General features: G+C 40.3%; 3 protein-coding genes across 14 annotated transcripts in view; 1 reads left to right on the forward strand and 2 right to left on the reverse strand.

Annotated features, from left to right (window-relative positions):
• LOC311422049 (transcription factor HES-5-like) overlaps positions 1 to 5,331 on the reverse strand; it is a 25,198-nt gene extending 19,867 nt beyond the window's left edge. For 2 of the 6 annotated variants that reach the window (XM_084494706.1, XM_084494702.1), the window contains exon 1: positions 5,137 to 5,331. The gene's annotated coding sequence lies outside the window, so the exon portion shown is untranslated. Of the gene's footprint in view, positions 1 to 402; positions 546 to 5,136 lie in introns of those variants that run through there. The other 4 variants (XM_084494705.1, XM_084494701.1, XM_084494703.1 and 1 more) reach the window with 3 other exon arrangements.
• On the forward strand, positions 420 to 23,985 carry PANK4 (pantothenate kinase 4 (inactive)). The gene is made up of 19 exons (XM_084494691.1): positions 420 to 570; positions 3,105 to 3,187; positions 3,946 to 4,154; positions 6,790 to 6,973; positions 7,456 to 7,548; positions 9,310 to 9,463; positions 10,444 to 10,625; positions 12,127 to 12,208; positions 13,383 to 13,483; positions 14,191 to 14,346; positions 14,492 to 14,604; positions 15,125 to 15,212; positions 17,189 to 17,340; positions 18,858 to 18,913; positions 19,478 to 19,527; positions 20,962 to 21,069; positions 21,518 to 21,618; positions 22,135 to 22,203; positions 22,757 to 23,985. The coding sequence occupies exons 1-19, from the start codon at positions 450 to 452 to the stop codon at positions 22,968 to 22,970; spliced, it is 2,316 nt and encodes a 771-aa protein (XP_084350817.1). The 5' UTR covers positions 420 to 449; the 3' UTR covers positions 22,971 to 23,985.
• Positions 22,478 to 25,775, reverse strand: part of LOC311422046 (putative glutamate receptor) — a 13,251-nt gene continuing 9,953 nt past the window's right edge. For 5 of the 7 annotated variants that reach the window (XM_084494692.1, XM_084494693.1, XM_084494697.1 and 2 more), the window contains 2 exons: positions 25,442 to 25,689; positions 23,023 to 24,894 (listed from right to left, as the gene is read on the reverse strand). In XM_084494692.1, coding sequence (XP_084350818.1) covers positions 24,793 to 24,894; positions 25,442 to 25,689 — 350 coding nt within the window. In that variant the 3' untranslated portion in view covers positions 23,023 to 24,792. Of the gene's footprint in view, positions 24,895 to 25,441; positions 25,690 to 25,775 lie in introns of all 7 variants that reach the window. The other 2 variants (XM_084494694.1, XM_084494695.1) reach the window with 1 other exon arrangement.

A 25,775-nucleotide genomic window follows, 5' to 3' on the forward strand; every position in this document is an offset into this window, starting at 1 on the left:
CGTGGTTTGTGGGGATGGTTTCCCCGCGGTGCCGGGCTGTGGGGGCTGCAGGAGGAGGGACCGGGCTCGGGGAGGGCAGCATCACACTGCCTGGGGCCTCAGCGCCTCACGGCCCTGAGACCAGACCGCCGGGCACGATCGCGTTCGGGCGGCAGCCGAAAGGCGCTTTGCGACCCGTGGCCGCCACCAGCCTGACGCGGGGGGATTCTATTGCAGGCGTGAAGCCCCCGACAGCTCTCGATACGTCCCGATATCGCCCGATAGTCGCCGACAGCGCCGCGGCCCCCTCAGCGAGCCCGCTGAGGTGACCCGCGGCCGCCGCCGCGCATGCGCACGCCGCCAGCCGCCTCATGGCATAGTGCACGCGCCCCGCCTCATTGCCATGTAAATCTATGCGCATACATTTGCATACCGAATGAGCCCCCGGCGAGGAGCGGGCTGCGCTCAAAATGGCGGAGCGGGGCGGGCGAGGGAGCGGCGGGCACGGCAGTTTGGACAAGAGCATCACCCTGCCGCCCGACGAGATCTTCCGCAACCTGGAGAACGCCAAGCGCTTCGCCATCGACATCGGTAACCGCGCCGGAGCCGCGGGGGGGCGGGGGGGCCGCAGCAAGGAGGGGGCGGCGGCGGAGGAACGGGCGGCGGCTCTCGCCCCGCTGAGGGGACTCGCCGGGGCCCGGCGGCCCACCGCGGCGCGGGGCTCGCCGGGAAATGCAGTCCCCTGAGGCGCCTCGCCCGGTGTGGAGTGCCGGAGGCGGACTACGGCTCCCGGCAGGCTGCGCGGCTAGGGGGGTGGCGCGGGGCACGGCGGGACTTGAAGTCCCGTCACTTGGCGGCTGCACGGTGCGGGCGGGGAGTGGCACTACGAGTCCCGGCGTGCTGCGCGCGGCCGTTAACGGGCCACGGGGGGGACTCTCTGAGGGACACCCCGGGGCTGCCCTTGGCGGCCGAGGGGAGCCCGGCGGGCTGAGGCGGCGGCCGGGGCCTGCCCTGCCCTGTCCCGCCCCGCTTCCCTTCCCTTCCCCTCGGTGCCTCCGGAGCAGCGGGGACCGCTAACAGGGGCTGCTCCTCCGCACGCCCCGCGGCGGGGCCTGAGGGCTGGCCCCAGGCCCCAGCGCAACGAGGGGGGTGCCCCCTGGGGAGAGCCCGGGCACGCGTTTTGCTTCCATTCCATAAGTTCCAGTCAGTAAAAGGGCGTACAAGCACAGAAAATGTTCTGCCGTCATGGCACCATGCGGTCACTCTGCGCCCTTAATCCCCTGGGTCCTGCCCTGCTCTGGGTGCTGGCGGCTTGCAGGGGGAAAAACGCACCCTAATATAAGGGCTTTTACCACACAGCAAGCCTCTGCACCCTCAGAAGGAAGCTGTTTGTTTCATGCTAAAATAACAGCTGGAATGGGCACTTTTGAGGGTCAGAGCAGAATTAGAGCTGCAGGATTAGTTACAAAGCCTGGCTGCGTGGCTCAGCTGGTGTTCCGAGTGGATTTAAGTCTTCAAAAACTGATTGAGGAAGGGAAGGACATATAAGCATCACTAGGTGAACATTCACATAGCATTTACCTAGTGATACTAATGTAGGTACAATGGCAATTCATCTATCAGTGCCGTACAAACTATTGTATTTCAAAACAACCATTGCAATTGGTTTGAAGGAAGCTTTTCCTCCTAGCAGAGAAATATGTATATATATATTTATTTTTTCCTTCCCTCCCCCTTTTTTTTTTTTTTTTTTTTTTTTTGTAAAAAACTCACCTTAATGCAGTAAGCCAGCAGACAAGTTTGGATTTTGTTTACCAGAACCTTTAAAGCATTGGCCAGTGACCTGAAACAAGATCTGAGAGCAGGCAAGCTTTACTGCTTTTGTTGCTATAAGTATCTGCCAGGGATTGCTCCGAATTGACCTCACTTGAATTTTGCTGGAGAAAGCCTTTCATTTTCTTACAGGTTGTAAAAAATTCCTTGTTTATTCAGCATTATGGAAGAGTTGAGAGTACTGCTACGTAGGCAAAGCTATGAGCACTAACCAATTATCTTTTCCACTTGCCTAAACTGCATTTCTTGATTTCATTTGTTTGTAAGGCAGAGTGTAGGGCCACTGCATGTAGTCATTATGTTATGATCCAACAGACAGATTTTTACTTACTGTTGGGACTTAAGTTTTAACCCAGAAGCTGCTCATAATTACTTGCTTGGTCTTTCTTACAGCATGTTCTGTGAGATTGCATGGAAAAATTGCCAAGGGGGGTAACATGCCAAATCTTTGTCAAGAGGCCAGTTACGCATACAGATTTAAATCCAACCACATGCTAGAACTGTAGCACTGAGAAGTACAGACCTTCTGCCTGCCTCGTACTCGTGTTCGCAACACGGGTACCAAGTCAGAGCTGACTTTCTGTATTAGAAGTGTGGTTCTGCAGCCCAGGCTACTTTTATTCGGAGTTAAAAATTAATGTTTTCCTCAAACAGCCACAGCAGCTGAGAGTTTTATGAAACATACTGATACCTTAATACAGAAGTGGGTAGCAGACTTCCCCCACTTTTCCTGAAGAAATTAATGGCTTCATGACTTTCATGGTCAAATACCTACTTGAGTAAGTTACCACCAGGTACTGTTTTGCCCTAAGAAAAATGACTTAATGACGTTACTCGGTCTGACTTCATACATTACTCAATCACTGCAAATGTACAAATAAAATCCTCTTACAAGCAGCAAATTTGGAGGATTCTAGGAATCTTACTAATAACGTAAGCAAGTAGATGCTATACAAATCCATGCTTTACCCTCAGTCCTCACTTAGCTATAGAGCAGAAGTTCATGTTTCTTATTTCTGCTCATCTTCAGCAGCCTCCACATCAGGTGGGCACATGCTCATCTTGGGGAGCTTTACCCATAGAGTGCTGCATTTGGAGTTAGCTAAGCAAAATCAGTTTTCCAGTCAAGGGTTCTTTGGGTCACTACAGCAGGCACCTAGCTTAATTATATCTGGCTTTACTAGAGGAGAACTCAGCTAAACAAGAACTCTTAGGCAAAGCATACATAAACATAAGTGAGATTGTTTGCTCTAAGGTGAGGCATTCATCATTACTTGTCATCTTTTTAACAGGTGGTTCATTAACCAAGTTGGCTTATTATTCGACTGTGCAGCACAAAGTGGCAAGAGTGAGATCCTTTGATCATTCTGGAAAGGTGAGAACTGCATCATCACTCAATTGCATTTGATAGACTCCTAAGAAGGGTACTGCCAGGACTGGAAGTGAAGTACTAGGCTGGCTTTTCATAGTACGATAGAAATCTTACCTGAAATTGCTACGTTTTCTAAAATACACGATCTAGTTTCTACTGACAGAGTTCACAATATCCTTAAGCATTCGTACAGCAGCTCGGAGTCTGGCTTTGGTTAAAAACCTTTTAGCGTATTTCACAGGAAACCAACCCTTAGCATGGGTTTGGTGGTTACTTTTGCTTTGCAAGTTTAATCTAGCTCTAGGTACAAATTCACGTGATTGTACATTCATCGTACATGTTATTTGCTGAAATTGCAAGGCTTCAATGTTGTACAGCACATACATGAGCAAACTCAGTTATGTTCATTGTTTTCACCATAGATAAGTGTGGATGGTGCAGTTAATGTTTCAAATAGTTATTTTCTAGACCAATTAGTATGACACTTGTGAAAAAACAAGTAAATATAACTGTTTCATGCTTCAATTTCATGCGTGTCTAATACATGCAAGAAAACTGATTATATTCCCAGCTTTAATAATACTAAGATGTGTTTAAATTGTATTCCTTTTCAAAAGTAGTTTGTGACGTTATGTTTAGCAGAATTAACAAGGTTATAATGCCTAGGAAGCACAAGTATTGATGTTTTGTAATTCAGCATATATCCTTGTTTCTTCAGGAAGGATTTTGAATAATCTGTAAGAAATTGCTTTCTTTTAAAGGACATAGAAAATGAACCTTTGTATGAAATATCAGTTCAAGAGGAGATTACAGCTCGACTTCACTTCATTAAGTTTGAGAACACTTACATTGAGACTTGTCTAGATTTCATCAAAGACCATCTTGTCAATACAGAGACTAAAGTCATCAAAGCTACAGGTGGCGGCGCCTATAAATTCAAAGATCTTATTGAAAAGAAGCTGGGGTTGAAGTAAGTGAAACTGTTTAAATTTAGTTATGGGAATGCGTTTCTTTGAAGTGTGTTTTAGTAGACTAACTCTCCCTTTTGCCCTTAAAAGCCTTTTACATAGCAAAACTGAGGCAGGAGAATTTGTGCATGTGTCTTGGTCAGATCAGACTGAACATAAGTTGCAGAAAGATACTGTATCATGAGCTGACACAGCAGGAGTCCAGTAACAGAGCCAACAGGAAGGAACCCAGGGGCTAGGAGAAAGGCAGTAACAAGGAAGAAAGCATGGTATTATCACAGCTTTTTGTATAAAGGATTTGGCTTGCACCCATTCCATTTTTAAACCTAAACTACTCTGTATTGTAATTACAGTGATTTTTGTTTGTTTTACTCTTCACCTCACAACTAGCAGCATTTCAGTGGTGGTATCCTAGATGACAGTAACATGCTTTTGAACTCTTAGTCAACACCCAACTACACAAAACCTACAGTAACATATAAAGTACAATAACATTTGAACTACAGCAAGTTGGTAGTGAGCTTGTTAGTAACAATTTTAATTGAGAGCTTTTGAGAGCTGTTAATTTAATTGAGAGCTGTTAATCTGAGTTGTGTTTTTTTAATTATGAGTCAGTATTTCAGATCTAAAGGTGAAATCTACAAAAGGCAGACAGTATTATTAAAAGCCAAAGTATTGTTGGCAAATGCTTTTTATTCTGTGTGTACCTAATAGCTACAGTTGCCTGGTTCTCAGGTTACGAAGCTTCTAACATTTTTCCTTGCATGCCCAGAAGTAAATAACTGAGGCAATATAGTAATTTACTGCATAGGTCATGCCTAAACTTCATGCAGCATAGCCTTGTAGGAGACAGAATGGTAGTTTCCTGAATTTACAGCCTCATAAGTTTACCGTTCAAAAACTTTATCAAAAGCCATATGCTAAAAAAAGCCACTGTAAATATAGATAAACATATCGTTCATTTACACCAACATAAAACATTACCTGCTGCTACTGGGGAAGAACTTCAGAGCAGCCCTCATACAGCATATTCCTCAGTTTCTGAAGTACTCCATTCATCTCCTTTTATATTGCTTTTTCAATATCTTTCTTTTCTGATAGGTAGGATTCTATTAACTTTTTTTTTTTCAAACCAGCCTTATTGGCTGTTACTAAGTACCAGTTAATCAAGACTAGATTGAAGTCCCCCCTCTTTTCTTGAGCTATGGGGCATGTGTTGATTTTTTTTTTTTATGGGCAAAACCATACTTGATTGGTCCATAGAAGCGGCTTCTCTTTCCTGACAAACTGAAAGTATTCTGTATTAATTGAGATGTATGTTTGTGCTTTGCTTATGTGCTTTCCAAAAAAAGGGCTTATGATATTTCCTTTTGGAAATTCAGCATACATCAGCAACAATACACAATACAGAAGTTCACAAAAGTCACTTTTCTAAGTTACGTATCATGTTCCTAGTGCTCTTGTTCAGGATATGTATGGTTTTGAAGCCCATTATTCCTGTGAAGTCTCTCTTGTGTTTGGTAATGCCAGCAGTAAGCTCCTTGCAGTCGTTACAATCTGTTGTAAATGAGTGCTGAAATGTTGAGGTGGCCTTTTGTCCTTTTTGAAGAAGGCAGCAGAAGAGCAAAAGAATATTATGCTGGGTTAGAAAATTGGTTTGTTCCATTAATTGCCAGATAAGTTTCTGACCTACTTTATTGCATGGGTGCACACAGAGTTGTGTGAGCACTGGCACACTAGAGAGGCAATAGAACCAAACAGACAGGAACAGACTTATTTTTACTGACAGCATGATTAATGTAAGATCAAAGTTACTGGGTGTCCTGGTTTCAGTTAGCACAGAATTAATTTTCTTCCTAGTAGCTGGTGGAATGCTGTGTTTTGTCTTAGAATGAGAAGAGTGCTGATAACACCCCGATGCTTTAATTGTTGCAGAGCAGTGCTTATACTAAGCCAAGGACATCTCAGCCTTTGCTCTGTCCTGCCAACGGGCAGGCTGGGGGGTGCAGTAAGAGCTGGGAGGGGACAGACCCAGGACAGGTGACCCAAACTAGCCAAAGGGGTATTCCATACCATCTGACGTCATGCTAAACAATATATAGGGGTGGCTAGCCGGGGGGAGGGGGCCGGACTGCTCGGGGTTAGGCTGGGCATCGGTCAGCGGGTGGTGAGCAATTGCATTGTGCATCACTTGTTTGTACATACTATTATTACTTTCGTATTATCACCATTGTATCATCATTATTATTATTGTTATTATTATTTTGTTATTTTTTTTTTCCTGTCTTATTAAACTGTCTTTATCTCAACTCACGGGCTTCACTTTCCATTTCTCTCCCCCGTCCCAGAGAGGGAGGGGGGAGGGTGAGCGAACGGCTGCGTGGTGTTTAGCTGCCGGTCGGGTTAAACCACGACACTGGGTAACTGCAGTCCAGTGTTGGACTGTGTTCTGTCACTGAAGTTGAATGTCAGTACATATGCGGATCTTGGTTTTGTGGTTTAAGAGATCTGGGCTTTTGCCATATGGTGTGGGTTAGTATCTCCTACGTGTAAAGTCTTAAAAATTAATGTAAAGGATACTTGCTTATCAGTAGGGCTGTGAAAGTTATTATAAGGTTTTCTCTCTTTCCCCTTCAGAGTAGATAAGGAAGACGTAATGACCTGCCTCATTAAAGGATGCAACTTTGTGCTAAGGAACATACCCCATGAAGTGTTTGCATACCAGAAGGATTCAGATACAGAATTCCGATTTCAGACAAATCACCCAAATATTTTTCCTTATTTACTGGTGAATATTGGCTCTGGGGTTTCTATAGTGAAGGTGAGTGGTTGCTAAAACGTTTTGTTGTAGAATTTGACAGACATAATCTGAAACATTACTATTTTAAATTTGTAGTTGTTTCTTCTTGGGTAATACAAAGTTTAGAAGGAAAACATACATATTTTTTTTAATTTTCTTACATAGTTATGAATGTTTTCCCATTCACTATTGCAGGATCTTTTTAAATAAAATTCAACTTGGTGTTTAGAGAAGTTGTTATATTAACTGACAGGACAAAGGCTGTCAGATCAGAACTAATTTTGTCTTTCAATACACTGCTTGGGGGGACTAAATAAATGTAAATAAAACATCTATAAGTAGGATTTTTGGTCTAGAATTAAATATAAAGATTTCAAATACTACTTGTGTTGTAGGTGTGTGAGAATTCCAATTCTCAAAAACCCCACATGCTCACATATTTTACAGTGTGTTTGTAGCTATAATATGATTTTCTGGACAAATCTGCCTTGTTTTATTGACAGGTAGAAACAGAAGACAAATTTGAATGGATAGGAGGGAGCTCAATTGGAGGTGGAACCTTCTGGGGTCTTGGAGCACTGCTCACAAAAACAAAGGTATCAGAGAAACGGTTTTCAGGGGTATGGGATGAAAAAATGTGCTTAGAGGTGGAATGCTAAAACTTTAAATAAGGAGAAATAATGATTTTAAGTGATATTTATGTAGGAAACTAGAAACCCAACATCAGTGCACAAGAAAATGAAGAAAAATATCTCTCGTGGGGCGTTACATTCTATTCAGAGAGCTGCTGGCCTTGTACAGACACAGAACAGGCAGTTCTGCAGCGCTCAGGGTGATTTTAATACCTCTCCTTTAGGTGCATGTGGTCCTAAACTGTCAGAAAAAGGCTGAGTCCTTGACTTGTGTTTGCGTTTTCTGTGCTTCTGATGTATAAAGGGAAGCTTTAAATGCAAAAAGTATTAGTAGAACAAAGGCAAAAATGTTAAGATGCTCAGCAGTGGCAAAATAATGATCCTGCTTGAGTCAAGGAGTTGGTCAACAAGGACGAGTAATGGCTATAAGGCAAAGAATAGCCTGCTAATTTTCTGTACTCTTTTTCAAAATGAAATGCCTGCATAGTACCTGGAATAGTATCCACAGAATCAAGAGAGAGAACTCCTAATTATTGCAAAATATCTGGAGGTAGGTAGGAGGAGTTACACCTCTCTTACATTACACTTTACGCTTCCAGGGGTTCAACACTTCAATCCCAGGTTGGTCATTTGCCAGAATAAGGCCTGATCTAGTACTACTCTGCCTAACTCAGCTCTTAAATCACGCTGTTTTTTCCTGTCTCAGAGATCCGTGTGACTTAAATATGCGCTCCTAAATGTCACCAATGTAGAAAAAGCTAGAGTTACATATGCACCAAATAAGAAAATGTCAAAGGGAAGACCCATACTTACAATACTTTTGTCTGATGCATTTAAAAACAAGTCTTAGAATATGACAATGTCGGCTCCTAACTTTTTTTATAATTTTGTAGAAATGGAAATTAGCATTAACAGATCTATAAATATTAATTATTGGGATAATGCAGATTTTGTGCAAGTTTAACTTCAGGGACATTAATGCATTTCTTCACTTGTAAAGACAGACAACTGTTTTTAAGCCTTTTTTTTTATATGCCTCACGAAGACATAATTCTACTTGCTGTTAGCTACTGTGTTCCTGACTTCATTTGAAGATAAGAGATATATGAGGGTTCTGACTTTCATATGCTCTAATCTGGAGGAGATTAAAGGTGCTAGACTAAGAGAACTTTTTGGTAATTTACTTGCCAAAATATTATAAAATCCAATCCTTTTGGTGATGGTGGATAAAGTCCTTTTTATTTATGCCTGTACAACCTATGGTCAATTCCTTACTCAATGGAGTTGCACAGAGAGCAGAATTTGGCAAATTTTGCTTTATTTCATACTGCTCAAGTTTTGTATGGCATAATTCTGCCAGAGATTTTTCAGTTCTCCAGAATACTGCAAGACAGACAAAGTGATTAATTGTGCACTCTACTTCTGCTTTTATGGGGAACTTCAACTAATTATTTGTAGATAACAGAATCACAGAATGATTGATGTTGGAAGGGGCCCAACTTAAGATCGGTCTGTTTGATAAGATGTGGGCTTGGGATAAATCCTTGTTACTAGAAAAGCTTTCTCTTTTACTGACAGGGTTGGTTCCAAGCCAAAGCCCCTGTTTCGGTTTGTTCTTTTTATTTTATTTTATTTTTGTCAGTAAGGATGCTGCAGAACTCAGTTTGTGGGTAAGGTTCTCTGGCTGTCCCAAAAACCTAGAGTAACTCTGCTTCTCATCCTCAGAAATTTGATGAATTGCTGCAGCTCGCTTCAAAAGGACAGCACACAAATGTAGACATGTTGGTAAAAGATGTGTATGGAGGCGCCTGCCAGACCCTGGGGCTAAGTGGAAATCTGATAGCTAGCAGCTTCGGGAAATCTACTACAGCAGATAAAGGTATCAGTATAGACAAGATCTTCCCAAGATTTGCTCTACAATTAATAGTTTACATTGCCTGTCAGCATGGATTTGCTACTTGTACAAGCTTCCTCTGAATGCTTGTCAGGATGGAAAAACAGTTGCCAATTCCATCAACATAAATGTACGCTGCCTTATCCATTTCCCTGTGTTATGTGTGTGGGCTGAGGGGGGCACTGAACGCTGCCTGAGTCGCTCCAGTTATTTAGAGTTGCTCTTTGAAGCTAATGAGGAGAAGAAATTCAACCATGTCCTCCAGCACTTGGAAATCTGATGTTCGTAATGTTCTCCAGGCAAGTAGAGCTGGAAAATAACTACCAGTGCTTTTTATGATCTTGCCTGGGTGTATTTTGCCTGCACAATACTTTATTGATTAGAGATACCATCCAGTACTGCCTTGCAAATAGGCATTCAGTTTTTCAGTTTGGGATTCCATAAGCCTAGGCAAACAACAAAAATAACTGTCTAGTTAGCCCAATGTTAATTTTTTTATGTGAAAAATACAATTGGCTGTGTTGGTCCAGAAAAAGACCTGTGGCGGTGATTTACTCTTAACTTGTGACTTTATTTGCAGTGTTCTAATAAAATGCTTGCAGCACATCACATGTCGAGATGGATGGATGAACCATTATCCATGTTTCCTAGAGAAGAATCGGAGTTCCTGCCATTTACTATTGACCTTTCAAGCAGACTTCTTTCAAGCAATATTTCACAGCAGCTCAGTGCTTTTCCACAGTGTTTTCAGTCAAATACACGCTGCTTGTTGTTTGAAATACTTTGTTAATAACAAGATTTTGGGTCAGGGGGTAACACCTTTATTCTACACACACAGACTGGTGAAACAAAGGGATTTTTTTTCTCTAGCTGCAGGTTCTTTGTTAAAAAAAAAAAAAACTATATGATTCCTTTGAGCATTCTTCAGCTGTGTTTAATTTTTCTTGCTATTTTCTTCTTTTAAGAGTTTTCCAAAGAAGATATGGCAAAAAGCTTACTACACATGATCAGCAATGACATTGGTCAACTTGCCTGCCTCTATGCTAAACTCCATAATTTAGATAAAATATATTTTGGAGGATTCTTTATTCGGGGTCACCCAGTTACCATGCGCACAATAACCTACAGTATCAACTTCTTCTCAAAGGTAACGAAAACAGAGATTCTCCTAATAGCAAATTCATGTGCCTAGGTATCTTCTTCTAGGAGGTTGGGGGACTTAAAATAGATTCTCACCTTAAATCAGCTTAAAGGAATGCTCTTAGGTAGGTAAGGCAGGGCTAGAAGGATCTGTTGTGGGAGGGTTGAAATAAATGTGAATTGCCTAGGAGTTCTCTCTGGCCTCTTTCTCTCTCTGTATTTATTTATTTTTGATTGACAGTAATTGTCACTATTTTCTTAGATAGCTGCCACTGTTATTCAATTCCTCTTGCTGACTTCTACTATTTCTTTTCACCCCCCAGGCTATGCAATGTAGGATTGTTCTGCTGAGATAATTAGAAGCTAGTATCGGTGGTGGTAGTTTGGGCTTTTGTAGATGGTTTTATTAAAAAAAAAAAAAAAAAAAAAAAAAACAAGCTGTAATTCTTTCCAGGTTTTGAAGATGTGGCAAATACTAATGATATTTCAGTTGAAAACCAGTGCAGTCCAAAAGCTCACTTAATGCTTGGTACGGGTAGATTGGTTCCTGCACCTTTGCAATGCATGTCGCAGTTTTATAGAACCAATGATGCTATATTTTATCTCATCTCAGTGCTTCAAGCAAGTGACTCCTATATGCTGCTTTATTTTCCTTTGTTTCACCATTACAGTCTTTCTGTAAAACCTTGGTTGCGTTTCAAGAAAACTACCACAAAACCGCAGCTCTAGATTGCTGTAAGCATGTTATCAGCAATTCAGTCTATACAAAAATCTCACTGTAAATTATTATTTTTTTCCCCTCCACTATAGTTAAACCCAGCATTAACTTTTCTGATATTATCTGCTCTAGACCTGGCTTACTGTCCTTTAGAGGAGGTCTCACTCAGCCTTGTCTAGGAAAGCTACGGGTGCTAGGGTGGGTGGTGGTCCTGTTTTCCCTGGCATTCTTTTATATGTTTACTTTTAAACTAACCAACCTGATGGGGAAAATGCCTATGGAGAACGTACAGGGTGACTGTATATTGTTGCATGTTAAACAGTAGCAGAATGAAATAAATAAAATGAACAGTGGCTCGAATGTGTTGGATGCACAGTGGCACACACCTAGGTTGATGACCTAGAAATCAGCTGACCTTATATTTCCAGCCTGTTCAAGCAAGAGGAGTTGAATATTCATGGGATGATGCAGTGGTCTTTCCTGGCGAAGCATTCGCTTCCCTCTGCTTCTGTGGTTGCACAGGCTTAGAATACGCACCACTTCTGCATGTATTTTTTTCCAGCTGTCTTAGAACTGTGGAATGATGTGTGTAAGCAGTTCCTCCTGAAGCTGTGTTTCAGAAACACCATTTTTGGAGCACCATTAAAATTACTGAATGTGTTAGAATGTAGCACAAATGAATATTATCATCTTTAGTTGTTTCTATTAAATTTAAGTGTAAATCTAGTGACAAAGAAGTACATATTAGCCATCAGGGACCATCCAATTGCAATGTTTCATATTGTGGCAGGGAGAGGTTCAGGCATTGTTCCTGAGACATGAAGGCTACCTGGGAGCCATTGGGGCATTTTTAAAAGGAGCTGAACAAGACAGTAAGTACAGCATTGCTATGTTCTGTATATGCTGTGTTCTGAAATGTCAGTGTAATGTCCAAGTTTCTCTTAAGAGGCTGCATGTAAGTTGTTGCCTACATAAATACATTTGGCACTAATAAACACAGATGCTGGGCTTTGCTTTTATATATTCTGGCAAGAACATGTTAATTTCTCACTGTTTTCCTGCTCACCTTTGAGAATCCAGCAGGATTTGGCTCTTCTCTTCTCTGCATTTCTGCAAAGAGCAGTCATTACCTCAAAATCAAATTGGGGAAATTGAGTTACTGAGAACTTTCCTCCTCTTTAAGGGGCCAGCTTCTGAATTCAGTTAATGTACTGCAGAAGACCGGCATCTCAAAACTTACTCTTTTGAGTGAAAAGCCTCAGAGATTTCTATGAAGGATGAGACACTTCTTTCCAGCATTCTTTGGGTATAGGATGCCTTGGTTGAATTTTGCCATTTGTATTTTCCTTTTTTTTTTTTACTTTCTTGTTGATGTACTAGCAAGCCATTCAGTACCTTACTAATAGTGGAAAAAATAATGAGGTGGTTAATGATGCTTAGTTTTAGTAAATATCAAATGTACCTCAGAGCAATGGATGTGGAAGTCATTTCATACCCACTTTATAGACGTGGGCAGGTAACCAGCTACTGAGGAATTAAAGACATTACTTCTGTAGCATGTTCTGTACATATGAACTTAAACTTCTAGAAAAACTCTAGAAATAACTAGTGTTTATATGAACCTTACACTATGCCTTGAGTTTCGCAATATATTCTGTTAATAATGGATTTATTTTTAGAAATAAGACATTAGTTCTGATGACAGAAAAATTAGCCATCAATAGTGCTTTGAAGACATCCTGCTCTTATAGCCATTAATGATAAAAAAAAAAAAAAAAGTGGTTTAAAAATTATTTTAGAATTGTAATTGTCTTGTGTCTCATTCAGTTTAATCTGAAGCTCTTTAGAGATAGGTAAGTCACCAAGAAGTTAAAACATACCTACTGGGGCCTAGAGGGAAAAATCTGATTTATGTATAAAGACAAGGAGAAATGGCTTTTGCAGTGAACCAGCTTCTCTGAAGGGGTGCTGACTCTAGACTTGTGCATGGGAGTATTTTCAGTTTTATTTTCAGATTATGTGTCTTTCTCTCTTTCTCTTTTCTAGATCCAAACCAGTATAGCTGGGGAGAGAATTATGCTGGGAGTTCTGGTCTCATGAGCACATCACCTGATGTTTATCCCATGCAGAGAACCAGGAGTGGTACAGTATGTGGTTGTCTTTCCTAAGCTAAGTGCTTTCTCTTGGCAATGGTGCTTTAAGCCTGGACAATTATTCTAAAGCTACTTGCTTCATGCCCCTGAGACTGTGCTGCTTGCCGAAAGAAGCGACTAACACAGTATCTTGTATCATGTGTGGTGGTGTCATGTTGTGCACGATGATGTCTTGTGTCATCTGTGATGGTTTGATGTAATGCTTCATAAAAGCAGCTGACGGCTGCTACTTTGTCTTGTTCTGCCTCACCAAAGGTGGGAGAAAACATTAGTCTCCTGCCCTTTCTTTGAAGTAGCAATACAGTAAGCAATTAGAAAATACTTTCAGGTTCTTAAAATATTCTAAGACTGGATCTGCTGAAGTGCTTTTGAAAAGGGAACAATGGTGGAGCTCAGCATATTTTACTGTCCTCTGTTGATCAGCATGCCAGTGTTTTTCATGTCATTTTTTTTTTTTTCAAATTTCCTCTATCATTGGTTTATCTCCTCCCAGTCTTCAGAAGGTAGCTTCCTATACTTGGGGGGAAAGGGGAGGAAGCGAACTTGGCTTTAGTTGGTTATTTTCTGTTTGTTACTTGGCATTTTTAGACCCAAAGATGATGTATAAAACTCTTACAGGCTTGTGTAGGCCTTGTGCTAGTTTCACTTACTATGAATCAATTTCTGAACAAGCTCTAATAATTCTTTCATTTTTTACCTAGTTTGACATGTTTGAAATGGATAGGCTGGAGAGACCACTTGTTAACCTGCCACTGCTAAAGGACCCATCGACCTATATTCCAGACACTGTTGACCTCACAGATGATGCCATGGCCAGAAAATACTGGCTTACCTGTTTTGAGGAGGCACTGGATGGGGTAAATATCACAAAGGAGTTGTATGCATGAGTGATAATTGAATAATAAAGCAAATGGAGGGGCTGTTTCTCAGCCTGAACTTTAGGTCAGTTAAAAAGAAAAAGTCATTTGATTGGTAACTTCAGTGTTTCCTCTTCTCTACCAGGTGGCAAAACGTGCTGCAGCCAGTCAACCAGATTCTGTTGATGCACCTGAGAGAGCTGAAAAGTTCCGACAGAAATACTGGAACAAGCTGCAGACACTCAGACAGCAGCCTTTGTAAGTGTCTTTCATTTTCCTGCTTTCATCACCTGGCTGCTTCTGTTGAGCAGAGCAAATTAAAAGCAAACTATAAACAAACTAAAAGCTAAGTAAAAGCTTTTATTAAATATTAAGCAGAACAAACTGAAATCTGCTTAGGCTGGAGCAAGTTGATGTGCCAAATATCAGGTCCTCTGAACAGAACCATAGGATCTCCCCTATTAGAATTTTCGAGTTAAATTCTATCTCAGCAGAAAAATGACTAATGGTCTAGAAGTTATTTAAAGCAGTAATGTGTTAGTTCAGTTGTCTGGCAACTTTGCTTTGAACATTTCCCCTCTCTATTTAAGTAGTCTGTTGAGTAGATTCGCCACTTAGAGACTGTTTAGCACATGTGGCATGTGAAGACTTTTAACTGAAACGTCTGTCTTACGTGCCGTGACTTACTGGAATTCATCCTAATTATGGAGGAAACAGGAGAAAATACCTTTTTTCTGTTTGAAGTAGTTGATCTGTTTTCCCCTCTCCCTTTTTAAAGTGCATATGGTACCTTAACAGTTAGAAGTCTTTTGGATACAAGGGAACACTGTTTAAACGAGTTCAATTTTCCGGATCCCTATTCAAAGGTAAGTTGTTCTTGTTTTACAGGGTGGACAATGTGTAAGTTCAAGACACTTTTTCCATACTCTAAAACTTTGTATAAGTAATGGTTTATAAAGGGAGAGTAGTAACTACCTTGCAGCAGCTTTAACTGGTTGATGGTTGCTGCTCTGAGGAGAAACAGCAGTTGCTGGTGGGATTTAAAGCCTTTGACCTCTAACCTGCTGAATGCCGTCGTGTTGAGGGTAGTGCTAACAAAAAGTTACCAGCTTTGGTTGTGTCATGCTTCTGAGAAGGGAACTGGTGGTGTCCATCCTGCTCCTGATGAGTACATGGTGTCCTTCATCAGATGCTATTGTAACTTGCTCCTTCAGTGAGGATCTGTTTCCTTCAGTTTAGAAGTAAGGAGACTACATGGAGAGGCTCCACTTCTGCTCATGGATAACCTTAGAAGTGACCTGAGTAATCAGTTTACTTCCTCTTATACTGAGGCTACTACTGCAGTCTAGCAGACTTCAGGAATTTCTCTTTCCTGTTTTTCTCCTCATGGTACAAAAACCATTTTCAAAATTAAGGAAAGTTATGTGTAGCTGTGTAAGTACTTCTGAATAAATCTGAGATTTTCAGACAGTTGTGAAAGGCAATTGGCATTATTATCTTGTAGAGCAGTTAACAATTTCAAGAGCTCCATGCAAAAGTCACTAATGCTATGAAGTTTCTGTGTTCTTTTAGTTACCTTACACTGTATTTTCTTTCCTTCCTCTGCCCCAAAAAGGAAAGAAAAGTAAATTGAGGACAGGGAGAAAGAGTTTCACAAGCAAAGTCATCCTCCCCCACACCATCACTCCCCAAAAAGGCCTGAAAAAACAAAACAAATCTGTTTGCTGTGTCCCTTAATTGCTGAGGCAGTCTCTCCTTACACCAAACTGTGCCACTTTCCTGCATCTTGTCTCTGGGTTAATTTCCTGCTGTGCTGTAAAAAGTTTGATTGCTTTTGTAACTGCTGAGATATTTTGCTGAGTTGGGTTGGAGTGTACACAAATGCATAACCTGTAGCTCTTAAAAGAATTTGTTGCTATTCTGCAGTTGTTCAGTCTTTGGGGTTTATTCTATGATGTACTATTGTTAGGGGAGAGGACATGTGAAGTCATCACTTCTCAAAAATAGCTTTCTGTACTGGTGATCCTCACCACTTTTGTGCAGACACAGGAACAATAACAATACCAGAGCCTGATTAGAGACTTTTTTTTTTTTGACTATTGCTCTGTTTCTGCAAAGTATGTAGAAGCTTCTGCATAGCTGCACTGTTACATGTCACATTCACTCTAAGAAAAAGTTAGAACTGTGTGAGGTGGCTTTTACTTTTTTTTTTGCCTTTTTTTTTTTTTTTTTGTAATTCAGACAAGATAGTGGCAAAAAAAAGATGATGTAAAGATGGTAATCAATACCATTTGTACATTTTTAAGTAGAACTAGCTATGTAACACTGATCTCACTGGAGGTAGAAGTGGAGGAAAAAAAAAATCAAGAGCTTCTAGGCATCTGGGATGATGAACCTCTTGAAACAAAAATTTAAGAAAAACAAACAACACCTCCAGTTTTTGTAAAACTGCTAGTGGTAAGCCTCCTCATGCAGATCACCTGGTTTTGGTGGATCGTGTTGCTGCTTAAGTGTCTTTTTTGTGTGTCTATACTTCCATTCCCCAGTCTGCCCAAGATCTATCATACCTCTAATCTATTTGTTTTTTTTTTTTTTTTTTTTTTTTTTTTTTAAGTAATTCTTAGGCAACAGAACACATTCTAGCACTAATAAAGCTTTTTATTAGAATCCCAGGAAACTTTTTTCTTGTTGTTACTAAGCATGCTGATAACAGTAACTTGTTGGTCCATTAGAGGCCATGAACGTAGAGGAGAATGCTTGAACGTGGTCTTGGGACTGAGACAACCAATGATGGGTAAGAATTTTTTGTCTATAAATCCAATGTTTCATGTCTTTCTTACAGGTAAAGCAGAAAGAAAATGGCATAGCCTTAAAATGTTTTCAAAGCGTAATCGAATCTTTGGATTCATTAGGCTGGGAGGAGAGGCAGTTTGCTCTGGTGAAAGGACTTCTTGCGGGGAATGTCTTTGACTGGGGAGCAAAAGCAGTCTCAGAGTAGGTGTTAAATATTTTAAAAGCACCCTTTTAAGACACAGAATATCCACTTGTTCATTTTAAAAATAATTAAATAAAGTGCACCCATCTAACTTTAATTATAGTTTGTATTTTACCTAATCATATGTTGGTTGTTTATTTGCAAGCATTGTTGTGGTGCAGCAAAGTTTACATTTCCACCCTTTAAAACCTGGCAGACACGTTGCTGTGAGTGTTTGAATTAAGTGATAGAGCATTTAATATTCCAGCCTGGCTGCTTTGCTTGTAGCATGGTTAATAGCCTTGCTTTTGGGTATATGTTGTACTTAAACTGATACTATGTACCTCTAGGAGAAAATATGCTGTTTTTCTGCAACCCACAGTTGTCCTGATATCACTCATTCAGTGGGCTGTAAGCTAGATTGGGTGGTCTCTTCTGATGACTAAACACTAAGTATTTTTGATCAACATACATTCCTATTGCTGTTTTTAGAGCTTTTTTTCCTTACATCCTTTCAGCAGCTATGAATTCACGTAAGGATATAAATGCCAGCTGTCTTAAAATATTTTTGATTTTGCAACTCTGGATTTTACAGCTGTTTTTGTGGGGTTGATCACATAGATCCCATAACACGGGAAAGGGTGTCACTGCCTCACAGCTGACATTCAGCTCTTCCTTTCCTTTTCTGCATCTTTAAAGTTTTCCCCTCTGAGTAAACCAAAAAAAAAGTCCACTCAAAACGAGGTGATTCAAGGCTGCCTTGGCGCTCTTAGACTTGGGGTACTTCTGATGCTGCCCACAGCCACAGAAACGAACTGCCACCTGTAATAGCAGTTAGTCTAGTTGCTCCTTGTGGTAAGTGCAGCTCTCCCTCTCTTTGAGGAAGGAACTATGAGATGTACAGGCTGAGTTACATCTGGTACTAAATGACACGTAAGGAACTTTGAGACATGACTGGCAAGCACTGCCCACATGGTGTAACGTTTTAACTGGCAGCTTTGAATCCAGCCTCATTACCTGTATGCTCATCACCACCTAAGTGTTTGGAGCTACTTTGCTGTATGTACAGCCAATAGCTCTTAAATCCTGTACCTAGTTAAGGAGTTTTTTTTTTTTTTTTAATTTTTCCCTGCCTACACAGGTACAACTTTAAAATATTTTTTGTGAACTAATCTTCAAATTAGACTTTGTATAGCACTGGTTTCCTGTGCAGGTATTTTAGACCCTGACTACATTTATGGCAGTTTGCAGACCAAAAGTCTTCTTTTTTTGCCTGTAGAGTAGTTCCTACAAATGTTTGTATATTGTTGGAGCTTTTTTCTTTTAGCATAATAACATTCTAATTTAACGTACATCTGAGCTTTTTGTGTTTAACATCAGAACAATGTGTCTGTTTCTCAGTCAATGGACCTACCCACACTCCTCATAATAATCAATGCAATAAAATTGCTGACCACCTGCTAGAGGAATGTTTGAATTGTGTTTTTATGTGATTAAGTTGCTTAACTACGTACCCTTTATTTCTCTCATGATACAGCGTTCTGGAATCTGAGCCACAATTTGGATTTGAAGAAGCCAAATCAAAACTGCAAGGTACAGGGGGAGATGTGTGGTGGTTGGAACTGGATATTGCGTTAATGTGAGTGGAGGAGAGCAGGAAGGTAGTGATTGTGATGGTTCTGCTGCCCAGATGATGAGGACCCATTCATACTTGCTGGGTTTGTCTGAAATACAGATTTATAGAGTTTCAGGGGAACGTTGCTCTTTGCATTCCAAAGGAACTGGAAACTGAAAGCCTATCTCCTTGCACAGAAGTCTTAGCTGCACAGGTGTTTGGAATATCTCAGCTGTGCTATTTTTGTAGTGGTCTAATCCTGTCAAAGCAGTAGTGTCCCCTCAAGTACAACCCCACCCATCTTAGGGTGAGCCATAATGGTATTTAGCTCACGTGACTCCATTGGTTTATTATGAAAATTCCATTTCAAGAGCACTGTAATCGAGCTATTCCCATAATTAAGACCTTAGCAACTTCTTGAATATACAGTTTTAACATTCAAAACCTGAGCTCAAACTGCTTCAGCATCTTTAAAAAGACCAAACATACAGATTTGCTCCTTGCCTAAAAGTAACACTAATATGATTTTCTTTGTGACACAGAACGTCCCTGGTTAGAAGACTCCTACAGTCAGTGGCTAGAGCGACTGAAGGTACGATGCCACAATTGTTACTAACCATAAGTAATTTAATACATTAATCTTGAGGGGAAAAAAAAAAGCGTTAGCTTGTTTTTAACAGATTTAATAGAACCCTGTTCAGGCAACTCAAAATAAACTCTATTAATACAGTACCAGTAATTCAGCAGCCTTACCATAAAGACAGGAATAAAAGGGATTTGACACTTCATTACTTACCAAGTTTCTTAGCTGAATTTCTGCAGGAACTGCAACATTCATAACCCAGCTGCTTTCAGAGTTCTTCCAATGTACCCATAGTTCCCTTCTTTATCAGGGCACTTTTATTTCTACACAGCTGGACTTGTAATTTTGAAAACTTAAATCCAAACGTAATGTCTGTATTGTTCCTCCATCTCAGTAATCAAGCTAAAATCTGCATTAATTAAGGAGATTTCTGAAAGTAATTAATCAATTACCAAAGCTTTTTGGCTCTGTGTGATGTTTATTACTATTTAATTAAGGTTCACTGAAAAGCTGAAATGTTTTTTTGGTTCTCTCTGTAGATCTATGTTGGAAATGATAGACAAATGCTTGGTGTAAGCGGACCGCTCCAAATCATTGCATATTGTGTCTTAAAAGTATCATATAATCATAGAATCACTTAGGTTGGTAAAGACCTCTAAAATGTAATCCTTTATGACAGTGCTAGTTAAGGAAATTCAAGCACTGTCCTGACCATTTTTTTTCCTTAGGAATTGAGCATTAGTTACAGTAGAAATTCATCTGCTGTTACAAACTGCAGTGAATTAAACTTTATAACATCAGATTTAGAATAAATCAAAATGTTAATGGAGAATAGGAAATATTTTTTTTATTTTAGGATGTCACTGCCCCTAGTAGTCCATCCTGCCCTTTCCTGGCAGAAGGAAATCCTGTTCACCCTACATCATGCTAGCTTAAAACATCCACAAAGGTAGGTTTACCCTGATAACCAACACGTTCATGTAGGCAACTGTCCATGCTGCTGCTTCTGTTTTAGGGAAGGTTATTCTCCAGCTGCATGGCATAATGAAATGGGATTTCTAATCTAGCCTCCCAAGGGTAGGATTATAGGTGTGACTACCCACCCTTCAGAGCCCTCTGAAGTAAGTTTCTGTTCCCAGCTGCTGGAGTTACACACATCTTTGGCAGCTGTAGCTTAATTAACAGAGTTTGAGACAGCTCTCGAATGAAGTGAAGTAATTATAGGTTGTTTTAAATAACTGTGCAAAGACAATCTTAGGGAAACTGATTTTGCTTAAGATCAGAGGTAGATGAAGTACTATGCTGCTGCTAGATAATGAAAATTGCCAATCATTTAGGGGTATAAAACCTGGGGTCTTAAAATGAGTGTTCCTAAATAACACGAACTATTTAATGACCTGAACTATGAGCTAAAGCCTGAATGAATTGTTTTTTCTCTTGCAGGAGGGTCCCCCTCATAAATGTGCCTTAATTTTCGCAGATAACAGTGGAATAGACATAATTTTAGGAGTCTTTCCTTTTGTGAGAGAGCTCCTCTCTAGAGGGACAGAGGTAGGTGTTTTTTGTTGTAGAGTCAGCACATAATGCAGCGTCTGTAATTGGTAAAAGGTTTGTTAAATACCTACTAGCAGTGCACTTTGTGAGACTGGCTCAGCACACCTCAATTGAGAATGATCCAATTTAGGGCAATGAGCTTCAGGCCCCAAATCCCTGGTACTCTGAGGTCTAACTTTAAGTAGACTGCAAAACGTAACAGAGCAAAGGGAGACTGGCAGATCTAAGTGTGCTAAACCAGGGTTTATGATGTCAAAAGACCTGATGTAGCTGGTTAACCTGGGAGGGGTGGGGGGAAATGAGGACTGGGCCTCTCAGGCCTTCTCCTCTCTCAAGGCCTCTTTTATTTTATAAGCCAGGCAATGACAATCTTTAAACAAACAAGAAGCTCTAACACCGTATTGCCTGCATTAATCAGTGAACTACTCTGACATCTTTGCCTCAGGTTATATTGGCTTGTAACTCTGGCCCTGCCCTAAACGATGTCACCTACAGTGAATCCCTGATTGTTGCTGAGCGGATAGCAGCGATGGATCCAGTTATTCAGTAAGCCTATAACCTGTCTTCATTACGTAGCATACAAAAGGGGAAAAAAAAAAAGTTTCTTCTAACACACATAGTTGTTATTTGTGTTTATTGCTGTCTGAACTCTGCAACCTGGAAGTAAGATACAGAGGATGATCAGCTTAAGGTGAAAAAATCTACAAAGTGGTTCTTGTTGGCACGTCATTCTATCTCCTGCTAGTGTCATCCCTGATAAGGACTCAAGCTACTAAACCCCTGTACTTCTTATGTTAAAAATGAATAGAGGAAAATATGCATCATGCACAGACTAGCCTATGTAGAGGATATATATAAATATATATAAAAGTGTGTGTATGTATATATATAATATAACTAAATAACCTGTTGCTTAAGGAAACATGTTTCTGAGTCCTAGCAGGAAAAGAAACCTTTGCAAAGTACACTCAACTATTCACTGTCTGGCTTATTACCAGAGTTGCATGACTATGTTTGACAGACCATGTAACACTTTTTATTTTTATATTTTTTCAAATAAAGATCTGCACTGAAGGAAGAGAAGCTGCTGTTGGTCCAGACAGGTTCAAGTTCTCCGTGTCTAGACCTAAGGTATATTGGCAAAGTACCAAATTTGTTTTCATCAGGTGAAGGATAACCAGAGACTATTAAGTGTTCTGGAATTTCTCAGCCACACTACACAGAAATCGTTAAGAGGTGCTCAGTCTGGATTTGCAGACTTGTGATACTGATCAAGCCTTCCTAGTTGTTCTACAGCTTATGTTTCATTTTGGTGTTCAGGAATTATATGTTGTCAGTTTCATGGGCAACTTAATTATTGCTGATGTAAAATATACTGTGTGCAACCAAGACATCCACTTGAGCGTAAGAAGCATTTCATGTTGTTAATTTATTTTTTATTTCTCTACTGCAGAGAGAACTTAACCTGTGTTTTCTGGGAAAGCCCAATTCTGTATGCATTTGATGAAGCTTTTAAAACTACATTTCAATCCCATTTCCTTTGATTAAGGTGTTCCTTGTTTAATGCCATCAGTAATTCCATACCTCAACACCTTTTCTATAAAAGCTAAAGCCCGTAGAACATCTAGTCTTTATATGTAGCATATGTAAGTATGACTGCTTCTAAGTAGACCTCTCATTTCAGCCGCCTGGATAAAGGCCTGGCTGTGCTGGTCAGAGAACGGAAGACGGACTTGGTTATCATTGAAGGCATGGGTCGTGCCATCCACACAAATTACTACGCGGCTTTGAAGTGCGAGAGCCTCAAGCTTGCTGTTATCAAAAACTCCTGGCTTGCCGATCGTCTCGGAGGGAAAATCTTCAGTGTCATTTTTAAGTACGAAGTGCCATGTAAATGATACGGATCCGGTCGACAGGGTGAACAGGAGCAGCAGAATGGACTTGCACTAGTTTTACTTTAACTGTAAAGAATGTATTTTTATTACAACAGGGAAAAGAGGTCACAGGAAATTCCATATTTATATTGTGCTTTTGTGACTTAAAGCAACAATATGATTCACTCTATAGTATACACACTCAAATATATATATGTATATCTCACTCATTGTTTATTTTGGTAAGTGTTTATTTTAATGCTGCAGTATTTGTGATGAAGAGACTTTATTTTTTTGTTCTGTGAGACATTCATATAGAAATATATTTAAATGTCAATGAAACCTTTTTTTATATATCTCTGCCTACTCTGCCAGCAATGCCATGGCACATACCAAATAGTTTTTAAAGTGCTAAGTGAATCTGACATTGTATTTTTCCATGTCAGCTTTTAAACTTACCCAACCTGTTTCATGCTCCGTAGTTAAGTTGGTTGAAGGACTGATCCACCTCCTACTCTAACCACCATTGCTTAAGCTGCATTTAAAATAGAAGTGTCATGATTTGAGAGCACGTAGCCAATAACTGAACAGCACTACAGCAGTTTGAAGAACTCGTAACTCCTGCTGCTTCCACTGTTTGTTCTTGTTGCCACTGAGGGGTGGCAAGCTGCACCTATACTAAATTCTGGGCAGCTATCAGAAGTTTAGAGTCTACACTATGCTTCAAGTGACTCTGTAATGCTTTATTCAGGAACACCCAGCTATTTCCCCATCACAAGGCAGATTAGTGTCTGCTTTCTTCGGTTATTTAATGCTGGAGCTGATGTGAATTTGTCTATTTGTTCATGCAGCACAGTTAAAAAAACACTTCCAAGTAAGTGAATTTGCTCCCTCCCACCCCATCAGATGTGCAGTACATAAATGCAGTCATTTAACCATGAATTTACAAACCAGCATGTGCATGCATCAGTCATTCCACCTCTGAAAAGAAAACCATCTTAATTAGGAAACTGTTAAATACGCAACTGAAATAACTTCCCCATGAAGTTCAACTGTTTTTCTTTGACAGCAAGAGAATAATGTAAAATACCCATTACTCACTTGCCCTTGCTTAGTGAGTTTGTACTTCCTTTAATTGACTGATTACCAAATTTCATGCTGGTGAATTTTAATTGTTATTCCTAAATACTTCCTGATCAGGTTAACTAAGACAACCTAGGAAACATCTGATGGGAAACAGACATTTCTTAAATCTAGTTCCTTAATTGCATCATCCCCTTTCTTGGATTTTAGGCTACTGCAGAGAATGCAGTAAAGTCCTGCATTTTGGGGGATTATGCAACAGTACTGTCCTTTCTGATTCAGAAATTACCTTCACAGTGACCATCATCTGCCTAGAAGAGAGGAAAAGTAGTCTGTAACTAAAATATTTAAGAAGCAGTTGTTTGTGATTAGAACAATCAGGTGAGAGCTTTAATTTTCAAGATTGTTCCTCATACTGTAATTAGTAAACAGAGGCATCACGTTAACCTATCCTAACTCCCTCACTCCTATAGGCATTTATGCACTTACATAGTAAACTTCTAAACTAAATATAGGTGTGATTCCCCCATCTTAACCTTCCTTAATTTTTAACAGTTGCACTCCATCCTTCATCAATTTAAATTTCTCCCAGCTGCTTAGTTTTCTTTTGAATCCAGCTCCACCACCAATCCAGAAGTGCTGTGTGTTTATGATTAGGAAACTAACACTCTAGACTTGCAGAAAAATATGTTTCTACAGTGATGTAGTTCCTATGAAATACATATGGTAGAACCCTAATACACACCCATTCCTTAACAATTTTTTAAGCATTAGCTCTTCCTGAAGTCTCCTGGCTTTGTCTTGTATTTTCTTTTATACGTAGACGAGTGCACATTTCTTCTGTGAAAATGGAGCAACAAGACTTCTGAAAAACAAAAAGGGAGAAAACAAGGGGGTGAGTTCTTCTGCATCATAAAATCCACTTTTAAAATGTGTGCTACCCATCCATTCCAATGGATGGAGAACAAGAACACCACAATGCACATTCAGATACCAGTGCAGTTTTACTTACATGTGGGTTCCTACTTGTCAAATGACTTGAAAATAGCCATACTTGAGAATAAACTTGTTATTGGTGATTTACTGTCCTCTGTACACACTCAGAGTGTTGCAATGCAGTTTCGCTGCATTACAGTAAATATTTCTACTTAATATTTTAGGCTTCATTTTATTATTTTTATACTGTTTTGGCTACCTGCCTATCACACAGTCCAAGCTACAACGTTTCAAAGATGTAAAGAGTGAATACTTAGCAGTCTCCTTGATCCCATTACATTCCTTTCCTTAGACAAAGCAAGATCATGATGTTAAGGAAGCTGGTATTCTGCCCAGTGGGGCAGAACGGTACCTAACTTGTCTGTGCTAAACAGCAGGGATCCAAGGAGGGAGGACAGGAGATGACCATCACCTACCTTGACGTGTCCAGCAGCGTGTCTGCTCTTATTTGACAGCTCCACCACAGCTGCAATCACTCCCAGTGCAAGGCCAATTGCAAGAGTAAGGAAGAGTCCACCGAGGGCTTGGGGCTGGAGAGGACTCCATCGCTCTCTGCTTTTGTGAAGGCAGCTGGTCTCCCACCACTTGTTCCGCAAGTAGTCAAGGTCACCTGACTCACGCAGTTTGAGGACCGCAATGGAGAGCTTCTTAGTCCATGGGGATGCTAGCAGCAGAGGAATGAAAAAGTATAAGACAGATCATGAATATTATAACATTTTAAAGCAGCCTGGTGCTACCCTACCAAGCAGT

This window comes from Aythya ferina (assembly GCF_964211825.1).
Source record: "Aythya ferina genome assembly, chromosome: 21".
NCBI lineage: Eukaryota > Metazoa > Chordata > Aves > Anseriformes > Anatidae > Aythya > Aythya ferina.